This window comes from Salminus brasiliensis, chromosome 23, assembly GCF_030463535.1.
Source record: "Salminus brasiliensis chromosome 23, fSalBra1.hap2, whole genome shotgun sequence".
Lineage (NCBI taxonomy): Eukaryota > Metazoa > Chordata > Actinopteri > Characiformes > Bryconidae > Salminus > Salminus brasiliensis.
In genome coordinates, this window is record NC_132900.1 from 23,566,932 (window position 1) to 23,579,717 (window position 12,786).

Here is a 12,786-nt window from a genome sequence, read left to right on the forward strand (position 1 = left end):
CAGATTCTGTCACTGTAGTGTAGATCAGTTTGTCTATAAAAGTAGCCAATGTAAAACATGTGACTTAAAATAAAAGCTCTTACTGTGTGTGAATCAAGTTCAGCTGTCTTTTCTGGACTTCCACTGCCCAAGTAGTAAATCCTGATTATATCATCTGTGCTGCCTGTGGCTAAGAAAATTCCACCTGAATGGAAAATATTTAAAATATCAAATATATATTTAAAATCTATACAAAATAAATGAATGCCACAAAAGCACAAGATCCTTTAACCATACCAGGGCTGAATGAGGAGCACACCATCTGAACACCAGGTCTCGGCCTTTCTGTGAACTTCTGGGGACGATCACTGGAAAACCATTAGTTACAAGGAGTTACAACTTGGATCATCGTTTTATTTTATTTTTTGGGGGGGGGGTATGATTTAGACTGTAAATTATCACTCACTTACCTGAAACTAGTATTATTTACATCCCACTGCCAGAAGCACACAGTTGCATCAGTTCCTGTGGAGACCATATACCTTTTCGAGCCCTTGACAAATGGGGAAAACTATAGGGGGAGGGGAACTGAATAAAGTCAAACTGTCTTTGAACTTTATATTTTACCTTTGAAAATAAAGAAAAACAACCTTAAAAGGGGTGAGTTCCTCAGTTCTTGTTTGCTGTTCTTTTGTGCTCAACCCTACTACAAAATTAAGTTTTTCCACCAAAATGTAAAAGGAGATTTTAGTGAGCAATGTTTTTGTCTGCTGTGCAAAGTTAAAATGGGCTTTGGAAAGCTAGGGTTACAGTGTTTTATATATGCTGGCTGAGGTTCCACTTGAATTAGTCATAAACACTGACCAGTTTTAAGCATTTAGACCAGCACCATCAGCAGTTGTGGAGTTATTTACATTACATTGCCATGGCTACAGTACCATCAATCACCATATGCTCTGACATTGTCCTGATCTGGCAGTTTCAGTTTGGTTAACAATCACAAACTTTTATTTGAATATAAAGCCTGTTCAATACATTTACATATCATGCAGAGAGCCCCAATAATTTAATTCGTAGACCTGGCCAAAAAACAAAAAAAACAACACTACACCTGTAAAGAGGTAATGGATCCACTGTGTCCCTGTAAGACTGCCACTGGGGCACAGGTACGAAGGCACCAGACGCGGATGGTTTTGTCACAGCTCCCAGCTGCAATCAGGGTGTTTTCCAAGTTTACAGCAAGGTCTGATATCTCAGCATGGTGTCCTCGAAGAGTGGAGTGGAGCCTCCCATCATAAGAGGACCAAATCTTTACCAAGGCATCGTCTGAACCCTGAAGAACATCAAAATTATTGAAGGAAAATAATACAAAATTATACATTAAATGAGTCATTAAGGTGCTGCTATAAATCATTACATTTATTTTTTTATTGTCATTTTAAATTCTACATCACGATGTTTTCATGGGTAATGATGCTCCAATTCTTCCCACACCTCAAGGCCCTTTTTTGTAAAATTGTCAGACGCAAACATTGGAAAGCTGAATAAAAAAATTACCGTAAAAATCCTGGATCCTGTTCGATCGAAAGCAATGCAGTAAACAGCAGAAAGGTGTCCCAAAATTCTCCTGTGCATTTTCATGTGCTGATAGTTGCTGACTGGATGTACAAAGCTGAACCGCTGAGCCCCCGTCAGCTCCCTGCCTCTAAACACCTCCACTATAAAACAAAACACACAGTAAGAACACTACTATGGCGAATAATTTCAAATCAAGTATTGTGCACTGTAGAGCAATATGGTGATTTGAGCAATTTTTGGATTTAAAAATAAAACAAAAAACAAACACTTTTTACATGGTTGTAAACATTGTTTTCACACATGCTTTTTGGGCTTGTTTGAGCAACTAGTAAGTTTCAAGAAAGACACTCCTCTTCAGTGGCAAGCACAGTAACTTAAGACTTTTAATAAATACAGCATATGTAATTTAACAAAAACTAAAATAAATCATAATATATTTCAACACAATTACTGCTCTTAAGTCAATGCTCCAACTCAATGGGTCCAACTCAAACAGGATGCCCTCAATGTTTAACCCATGTCCGCACCCATGACTGAAGGTACTGGAATCCTGAAATTGTATCAAGTCCGGCATTATCTACCAGACATAAAATATCCAGTGTATTGTGTGCGACAGAAAGCAGCTTCATATTGAAACACTAAGAGAAAGTGGGTGGGTTGTATTATTGCAATGTATATTATTGTAATGTATAATTACTTTAGCCAAAAAAGCACAAGGAAAATGTGTGTCAATATGTTCACTCTTCAGAAATTGCAGTGCTATTGTTTGAATTTCTGTAGCCAGTGAAATGCCTGTTTGAATTGAATTGGCTGACATCAGCCATAATCAATGATGTATCAAATTCTCCTTGAAAATCTTATTACATTAAAGGCCCTGACTCTTTTTGGCATATGTCTGCCAAACTTGACTGGCCCGGATAGCATCATGTGGTGGACAAGCCTCAGGTTTAGCTGAAAGCTGCTTGAGCATTCAAATGTAATGGCTGTTGAAAAATTTGGCTCTGATCCAGAAGGATTCATTTGCATATGGTGGCCATACTGTATATAAATGTAAACTTTTAATTACCTTTTACTATTATAATTATTGATATACAGACTCTACCAAGTATTTTGATACCAAACATGTGAAGGTTGGACAGTAGAAGACAGTGACACTAGGTGACCACTCATTAAACCTCTTTGCATATAAGCACATACAGGCAATCAGGCAGTTAGATTGAAACTTTTTATCTTTATTAGCAGCTATGTTAATATTTTATTACAACAAATCACTGCATATTGGGGATAAAAATATCTAACTCCAGAACCAGATTTGTCAATGCGCTCAATCAGTGGAGTTTGGAAATAAATAATTAAAAATGGTTTTATGGACTTTGCTTATTATTCTCCCCCAAACATGTAAACATTCAATTGATCAGGTTTTTGGTTCAGACATTTGGTTCACTATTTTTCTATTATTCAAGTCCACAGAAAAGAATAAAATGCTATATCGCCGTTTCATTGCTGCCACATTACCACATGATACCAATGTTAACACAATGTAATATAATGACTGTTTGTCTGTCTGTAAAAACAGATCATGGCCACCCTCCACAAAGAGGTTAACCACAGGAGGTCACTGCTGAAACATTCAAGTACTGAATCAAAGCATCTTAATTGGAAATTGTCTGGAAAAACAGAAAATGTGGTTGGAAAATCTGTAAGCAACAGGGACGACCAGGCTTGACCTCAAGAAATGTCAAGCCTGAAAGAGCCACCACAGAAAGACATCTCCAGAAAAAGGACTACAACTGTTGCATCTCTAATATCAGGCCCCTCCTGAACCAGAGGGCTAGGGAGAAAATGACTGCTGCTTATTTATACTGTCCTCTTTCAAAAAGAAATTTTGAATTTTATTTGGAATTCAACTTTCTTGTGTCTGGAGGAAAAGTGGAGAGTCACAGAATTCAAGATATCTGAATCCAGCATTTTCGCAGTCTGTGCAGTTTCATGTCATCTCCTGGTGTTGGTCCATTGGACTGGAAGTCCATATTCAACGTAGCCATCTACCAGGACATTTTAGAGCACTTTGTGCTTCCATCTGCTGACAGGTTAAGATGCTGATGACCTCAGCAGGACAATGTCAAAACTACTACCTAATGGTTTGCTGACGACAATATTACTGTGTGTGATTGGTCAGATAATTTAGACCAAACCGGACCCAGACAGAATCCATAATGTTCTGTCATGAGGAAGATGCAAAACACCTGACCCAGCAATACAGTTGAGCTGAAAGCCACCATCAAAGCAATCTTATCTCAGCCGTGCCACAAGCTGAATGCCTCCATTCCATGCTGCACCGACACAGTAACTCATGGTAAAGGAGCCACAACCAAGTATAGAGAGTATGAATGAACATACTTCATCAGAAGTTGGACATTTCTGTATTGTACAGCCATTTCTGTTTTATCTTATGAAACAAACATTCTAATAATGTCTAATACTGGATTTGTATTTTTCATAAGCCATACTAATACAAAATTACAACACTTTCTGTGTAATGAATATAAAATATGATTGTTTACCTTTTTGAACTTTTTCCACAATATTTATATTTTTTACTGGTCAGAATATCAAATTCTGCTGTTTGTCTAGGGAAAATAAAATTCACATCAAATGTTCCTTTTGCCATTCAAGCCACATTAACTAATTACTTGCATCATAAAATGTTTGCCTATTAGTGGCTAAAAGTCAAAACAAAATAGCTTTTTAATAAAACTGAAAGAACTCACCTAAATTAGGGGTATCCTTGCAGCAGAAAGGTCTCTCTGGTGGTCTCCCTCTGTGGAGTGCAGCAAAGGACGAGCCTCTCCATACCCTAGTGCTGCAATCTTTGTAACAAGACAATAGCATGATGGGTGAGAACATTTCAGGTACACAAGTATAGAATAAAAAGTTTTGAACAAGTATGACCTTACCCTTAGCTGTGCTGAGTAAGGAGTGTCTTCCCACCCCCAAAAGAGAACGTGCTCCTGGGACACCAGACAGCATGTCCTTGTCCAGAATTGGACCAATCTGCTTACATATCTGCAGTAAGTGGTCTGGCGCAATATGCTTGTTGGCAGCAATCTTGTGAAACAAAAATATAACCACACAAAAATCAGTACTTTTTAAGGATACATATGCATCACAATATTTCATTTTCTAAAGCTTGTAAAAAAAATTAAATAGACAATAGTAACAGAACAGCCAAATATTAACAGTAAAAATATCAACACAATAATAGGTTAAATATCTGCCATATTAATAGTAACACATCAATAAAAAAAAACATTTAAGATTAGTTTCACATCATACATTGTAGAATAGCACTTATAGATTGGTATACTGTTTATTACAAACTCAGTTTATTCAACTTGGTCTATATTGATCATGCAATTCAATGATCCAGATGTATGGACAATACCCAGTGTACTTTAACAATAAATTGTTAAAGTACACTGGCTATTGTCCATACATCTGGATCATTGGATAACCAGGTAATGTCTGAAACATGATTAGCAAGATTTAGACATTTCAGGTTTCAGACATTACCTGGTAACAAATTACAGTAAACCAATTAAGGACTAGACATAAGTAATAAATGTACTCAGTACATCTCATTTAGGAAAAGCCATGACCCTCTTGACCTACATAAACTCTTACAATGTATTTGAAACAGAAACAATCTTAATTCAGAGGTTGCAAAAACGTTTCCCTCATCAGCTAATGAGACGCAGGTCACGATTAAAAACAAGTCAACGCAGCTCTGAAGCCGCAAACTGTAGCTACAGTTTAAGCGTGATGTCGCCATGCCCCCTCGATGTTCAGCCCTAACTGTACTACAACACTAAATCATAACCAAATAACAGGAAAAAGGCATACAAGAGAACAGACATGTGCATTGGTTACCGTAGCATATTTTAAACATACTCGCCACTGTGAATATACACTATGCAATTCTAAATGCTTCGACACTTACTAAATCTTCGTATGATCTCGGGTGTACGTTCCCTTCCCAATCCAGCCTCCGTGGTAGGAGCTGTAGAGGAGAACAGCCAGTTTAAAAATCACAATAAGATTACGGACTAAATTAAGTTTATTAGCTGATGGCTATAATAATAATAATAATAATAATAATAATAATAATAATAATAACAACAACAACAATAACAACAACAACAATAATAACAACAACAACAATAATAATCTACTGAGAGCAATGTAATCAGTAAAAAAAAAAAAAAAAAAAAAAAAAAAACAGTAAATCCAACCGGTCTATATCGAACAAGATTTCACAAGCAATCTACACGACCACTTACAAACCTACACGCACCTGATATTCCTCCAGCTCACTGACGAGAGCCTGCAACAGATAACAGGACAAGTTTAATGAGCTCTCATACTAACCATAATATTAAAGGACAATAAGCACATTGCGCCGCACACGTCACACAAACACTCTTAGCTAGCTACCTCAGCCGCTCTCCGACAAGGACCAGTTGTCAAAAAACGTGAAATCAGGAAATATAGCTCTACAAAAGAGAAGAACATTTAATAAACCATTAATTGGAAATGCAATGAAATGCAAAACGGTAGCTAACAGCAAGTAAACATTTCTCCAGCGGTACTTTTTGTGTCTCACCCGATTCAAGAGACGAAATACCCCCGCTTTTGTCCATCGCGTCAGCCACAGCTCGATTATTATTTCTGTTCGGAAACTATGTAAAATTGTAGTTTGTCGTGTGTTTTTATTCACTTCGGCCTTGGATCCGCTTTCTGGTCAGCCAGTTTTCGGTCGCCATTGGAAATAAGAGGCCTCAGCTTACAGAGTAACTTCCGCCAGCGCAGAGGAAACAGGGGGTTGGGAAGGAACTCTGAACAAAGAGCATATACGTCTAGTTTCAGACGACAGTTTGATGTCTGTTCGCTTATATGAGTTAAAGTCATCATGTTTTTATCCGTAAGAAAAGAAAAAAAAGCAATGTCGAATATCTGATCAATGACGTCACGACACACGGTATAATTTGTTGCTGCTTTACAGCAGCAACAAATTATACCGTGTAGTCTTATATTGAGAAAGACTAAACAAAAGTGTAGATTATGTAAAGACATGAATTCTCTCTTTTTTTCTTTTAATTTATGCGTGGGTCAGTGCTGTGATATTAATTTTCCCCCTCCACCCAAAAAAATCTAAAATGAAATACATTTAATAAATAAAATGAATGAAATGCATCTCATCTGTGAAAGGAAATTCCAAATTCTATAGATTTTGAGACATCCAACAATCCAAACAATGTAACAAAAACAAAACTACTATTTCTCCTACTATTTTTCTCCTGAAAAAATACTGTTTTTGGAATGTGTTGAAAATAGCTGAATATTAGAGTTGTACACAAACGAAAGGGCTAATCAGGCTGCTAATCAAGTGCACTACTGTTAGTATATTTAGAAATGTGTCTCAATTGCATTTTAATAATAATACTAAACCTGTCAGAAAAGGACTCCATGAGGATGGTATGAAAGCCAACACCATGCAGGGCAATTGGCATTTGCCAGAGAACACAAAGAGAAGAGCAGGGCATACCATTAGAGGACCCTTGATCACGAGGGCCCCTGCTATGGCTATACGATTCAGGCCCTTACTTAATTTGTATTGTTTCAAAATTATTATGTTCAATTTCTCTTAAGCGCAGAGACACAAATTAATTTTGCAATTATTTAAATTTAAGACAAGCAATTTGTCTGATGATATCTTTGACACTGATTAAATTGAGTAAATTTGGCCACAGGTGTGATTTCACTTGTGTGTGAAAACAACAAGCCATTTGACTAGTTTCATGTTTCCCCTTTAATAAACAGTATTTATTAAAAATAAATAGTAAAGAGACCAGTGGTCACTCTAGCTCTGAAGGAATGCATGAAAGGAAAAGTCAAGTCAAGTCAAGTCAAATTTATTTGTATAGCGCTTTTTACAACTGTTGTCGTCACAAAGCAGCTTTACATAATTATTACTTAATAAAGAACAGAGACAGAGAAGAAAGAAGAAATAACATGAAGCGTCAAAGACCCCCGTGAGCAAGCCAACGGCGACAGTGGCAAGGAAAAACTCCCTCAGAGCTGGAGGAAGAAACCTTGGGAGGAACCAAGACTCACAAGGGGGACCCATCCTCCTCTGGCCAGACTGTTTTAAACATTAATGATAAAAATTACCAAACCAGGTACAACAGAAAGTTAATAGTTGTGATATTAATAGTGTCAGACAGGCACGAGTCCATCTAGGTTTCAGCACGGCCACCAAACAGGCAGCAGCGGCTGGCGGGTGAGCCATGGGTGGTGGCGGGTTGGGGGGGGGACCCGCTGGCTGGACTGGTAGGTGGCAGCTGGTTAGATGCAGGTAGAGGGGACCTCAGCGGGCAATCTTCCTGCAGATCGGGCTGGGTGGCCATTTACTCGGGGAAGGTAAAGAGAGAGAAGTTAGTTCTAAGAGGAATTTTATGGAGTGCAGAGAATGTTGATCATCAGCATCTGGGTATGTCTGATGACTCCGGCAGGTCTGATTATCACAGCATAATTAAAAGGAGAGAGCCAGAAGGTAACACGGACACGGGCGTACCCTGAGAACACCAGCATCTATCTGCTCCACCGTCAACAAACCTGAGTGATCGCGTGTAAGCAGCGAGACGACAGCTCCAACATCTCAGAGTACTACAATTCCCTGGGTCTGCGAACCCCTGGACCTGCAGCCCTTATCTAAGAAACATTAATTATCAAAAGCTAAACTAAACATATAAGTTTTCAGTTTAGATTTAAAGATTGAGACTGTGTCTGAGTCCCGAACATTATCTGGAAGGTTATTCCAGAGCTGGGGGGCTTTATAGGAAAAGGCTCTTCCCCCTGCTGAGGTTTTCTGAATTTTGGGAACGCGTAAGAGGCCAGCACCCTGAGATCTAAGTAGTCTTGATGGTTCGTAATATACTATAACATCCTGCAGGTACTCAGGAGCGAGGCCATGTAGGGCTTTATATGTTAATAAAAGAATTTTGTATTCAATACGGAATTTAACTGGGAGCCAATGAAGTGCTGATAAGTGCCTTTTCATACAACAGAACTGCAAGCTAATTTTACTGAATAGCACAATTTTGTTTTGGTGACAGATGATGAAACAGCAAGTGGTTTTGTTGTAGTAGCTGTGGCTGCATATGTGTGTAACCCTGATATTTTGTTTGAGGATTATTTATTGGAAAACATATTTTATTCAGCTTGTTATTGAATGACTATTCAATGACAGTTTGACATGACTTGACATGTTTCAAGGCAGTGTGAAGGGGTCTAGACAATAATTAAACTTCCCTCTCCATGTCTCTCTCTCTCTCTCTCTCTCTCTCTCTCTCTCTCTCTCACACACACACACAAAACAGCATTTTTTGTAGTAGATAGTGGTTGCCCCTCCCCCACTCTCTCACTCAGTGGTGCAAAATTGTTACATTGCCCTAAATTCCCATGGGGGCTGAGCCAATCAGGTGTTGCGAGAACTTCCAAGTGAATATGCAAGACCTATATAAAAACCCCCTGCCAGTATCAAAACTCCTCACATTCCGACAGTTCAGCTTGCGAACTTGCTCTGTGCTTTTACTTCAACTTTTACCTTTCTATTACCAGATCAGGGGCAGTGGTGGCTCAGCGGTTAGAGCGCCGGGCTATTGAATCGGTTGTAGGTTCGACACAGATGGGTTAAATGCAGAGGACACATTTCGCTGTACAGTGTACACTGTACAGTGACAAATACATGCAGCTTTATCAGCCACCAACAGCCTTTTTAAAGGCTCATTGCCCTTTATACTGCATTATATTATTTTATAATATATATAAATATTTTTATATTATATTATACTATACTATATTGCATATATTCTGTTACATTCTTTTCATAGTCTTTTCAAAGGCTTATATATTCTATTCTATTATATTACATGATATAATATTATATTACTATATATAATATATTAAACATTGAAAGCTTCACAGCCTTTTTCAAGGCTAGTGTAACGTTGCTAACTAGCAACTCAGCTTTTTTAAAAGCTTATTTTTATTTGCATATTACATTATTGATAATATTAGAAGTGTAAGCATGCATACAATACATTTACGATAACAACAATTTATAGCTAAATAGTTACAGGTCAGCCTTTTTTTATTAAATATTGTATCTGGTTCTACAATTTTGTGATTGTATTTTTTTCCTGAACATACAACATAGAAACAACACAGTAAGTATTTGATAGGAATAGGAACTTGCAAGACAAGCTTCTATATTTGCATCTTAAGAAACACTTGCCATGGATCCCAAACAAAAAAATGGTGCCTCAAAAAGAAAAGCAAAAAAGATTAAGGAAGCAAATCAGGCAGATTTCCTGAAAAGCATTCCTTTGATCTCAAACTTCTTTGAGAAACCGCTGGATATGAGTGAGACAAGTATTGCTAATGTTAGCAGTGATCAGAGTTCTAGCAATGAATATGTGATCACCACTGGCTTAGTGTCACCTGTCAGTGACTATGTACCTTTGCAGACCCAGTCAGGTGCAGAGCAAGAATGCCAGCCCTGCCAGGCTACCACAGACCAGCAGCAGAAAGACCATGAAAGGAAAGTTGCAGGTGTGTCAGACCCACAATCAGACCAGCCAGCTGCATCGTGTGAGTGTCGTTTTTCAAATGAGTAGGGCAAGGACCCCAACTTCTGATGTGAAACGGTCAACGACCCTGCTTTATGGCCCATTACCATTACCGACCAAGCCAAGTCGATTCTGGTTAGTAGAGGAGAAGCTGCATTTCAAAACAGAAGTGCTAAGTACCCAGCCTCAGTCAGGGATAGAGGCATTGGGGGTACCAGTAGGAGCTTTACAAATGCTCTACTCAGTTGCTCTCTACCCAACGGGCAAACTGTGACTAGACAGTGGCTACTTTACTCTCCTTCAACTGACTGTGTTTATTGTTTTGCTTGCAAACTGTTTTCCAGTAAGCACAATACTTTTGTTCATGGATTTTCTGACTGGAAACATTCAGAGCAGATTGGTGAGCATGAGGGGAGTGTGGAGCATAGGGCTTGCATGCTAGCATTATATAATCGCTCCAGCAAAGCAACAATTGATTCTGATATTGTCAAACAAATGAATGCAGAAAGACAATACTGGCGTGAAGTTTTGAAAAGAGTTGTTGCAGTCATCCAGTTTTTTGGGGAGAGGGGACTTGCTTTTAGGGGAGATGATGAGCTATTAGGATCAGCCCACAATAGTCATTTTTTGGGGATCATAGAACTCAAATTTAAGGTGGTAAGGAAAAAGGTTCTGTGTCCTACTTATCATCGACAGTGTGTGAAGAATGTATCCATTTGATGGGACAGAGAACAAAGCAGGCAATTGTTAATGAGATCAAAGAATCAAAATACTTCTCTGTTATAATTGACTCCACTCCAGCCCTTGCTCATTTGGACCAACTTACTTTTATTTTCAGGTTTGTTAATAATGATGGACATGTAGTTGAGCGTTTTCTGGCTTTTGAGCCTATTGAAAACCACAGTGGGGGCAGTTTGGCAGAGTGTGTCGTTGCTATGGTGGAGAATCTGGGCCTAGACTTATCCAACTGTAGGGGCCAGTCATATGATTATGCAAGTAACATGTCGGGAAAGTACAATGGAGTCCAATGGAGGGCAACTCTTTGCCCAGGGGCCCAGACTATCCTTAATCCGTCCTTGGGGTGTTACATGATTGAGATCTTGCTACTTATAATGCCTAGTCGCTATCGACTCATAACACAGGCTACAAATAATAGGGGTACCTGCTGTAAGAAGAAAAAATCTGTCACAATGGACACGTGTCATTCAGTAGTTATTAAAATAGAATAATTATACATGCCTGTTATGTACTTTGTCATTGTTAAACATATTATTGTTGTTAATCTCTCAGTCTTTTTCCCTTTCCTTTTTTACACATACCTTATACCCATGTAATTATTTAATGCTATACCTGATCTACTACATGGCTGAGATTCAAATAAAAAGATTAGTATGTTAAAAGTTCGAGTAAGAGGAAAAGCTAGCAAAATCTGGATGAACCAGTCTACTAAATGTGCCTGAAAATCTAAAATACTTCATTCACTTAACTAGACCATTACCCTGACTCTGTTCTCAGATATGATGTTTTATTTTATAAATTATAAATTATAAGATGTGATTTGGGTCTCAGCTGGACTTTTGTGACCATTGTTTCTTCAGTAATTTAGTTGGATTGCTGTTGAGCAGATAATTGTTTGTTTCATTCACAGTTTGGACACATTCCTAATTTACACAGTCATGTTTCAGAATATTTTGCAACTCAGTCCGGGTGTGTGTAAGCAGAAAGTTGATGTTTCAGAGTAAGAGTCAAGTGTTTTAACCACTGAATTATGCATACATTTATTTAATTGAATATGATGAGAAATGTGATTTGTATTTGGGCATGCTTTTAATGACTTTTAATTTCACTGAATTATGAGATTAACATTCAAACATTTCAACTTTGTTTAACAAATATATTCTAAAACGTTAAGTTAATTAAGACAGGATTTTTACAGTGACCTCTTGCCTGGCAACACAAACCATCTTATGCTAACTGCAAGTATATTTTACAGTATTACTGTTAATGGAGGTACACCTCTCCTCCACAGACTGTCAGACTGGGGGCTAATGGTCTTGACATATCAATATATTAAAATATATGCCGATCATTTATATATTATATAAACAGAGAGGGATATGAGGTGAAGCATCGTTTACATCGATATTTGATTGATCAAGTCTAAAACTTACAGCGCCGTATTATGTTCTCTCATTATGAGTCTGTGCTCTGCTCCCAGCCCCACCCGCCCTCTCTCTCTCTCTCTCTCTCTCTCTCTCTCTCTCTCTCTCTCTCTCACACACACACACACACACACACGCACGCACACACAATGGATACGAGTAATGGAGCAGAAACGTAGCTATTATCTGTTTATTATAGCGCATTTTACAACAGTTGTCACAAAACAGTAGTATAATTTAATATATATATATATATATATATATATATATATATATATATATATATATATATATATATTAATGTTAATATTAATATATATTAATGTTTATGTTCTGATTACCATAATATGAACGCTTCCCTGAACATTTCCTAAAGT

The 12,786-nt window shown here is 37.8% G+C and overlaps 1 protein-coding gene across 1 annotated transcript in view; it reads right to left on the reverse strand.

Annotated features, from left to right (window-relative positions):
- Positions 1-6,429, reverse strand: part of brwd1 (bromodomain and WD repeat domain containing 1) — a 38,439-nt gene extending 32,010 nt beyond the window's left edge. Inside the window, exons 1-11 of the mRNA XM_072669227.1 lie at positions 6,221-6,429; positions 6,052-6,110; positions 5,912-5,941; positions 5,558-5,617; positions 4,515-4,665; positions 4,329-4,427; positions 1,537-1,697; positions 1,091-1,312; positions 450-550; positions 277-347; positions 84-184 (exon numbers count right to left, since the gene is read on the reverse strand). Of these exons, the coding sequence (XP_072525328.1) occupies positions 84-184; positions 277-347; positions 450-550; positions 1,091-1,312; positions 1,537-1,697; positions 4,329-4,427; positions 4,515-4,665; positions 5,558-5,617; positions 5,912-5,941; positions 6,052-6,110; positions 6,221-6,257 (1,092 nt within the window). The 5' untranslated portion in view covers positions 6,258-6,429. The remainder of the gene's footprint in view (positions 1-83; positions 185-276; positions 348-449; positions 551-1,090; positions 1,313-1,536; positions 1,698-4,328; positions 4,428-4,514; positions 4,666-5,557; positions 5,618-5,911; positions 5,942-6,051; positions 6,111-6,220) is intronic.
- Positions 6,430-12,786: the final 6,357 nt, after the last annotated feature.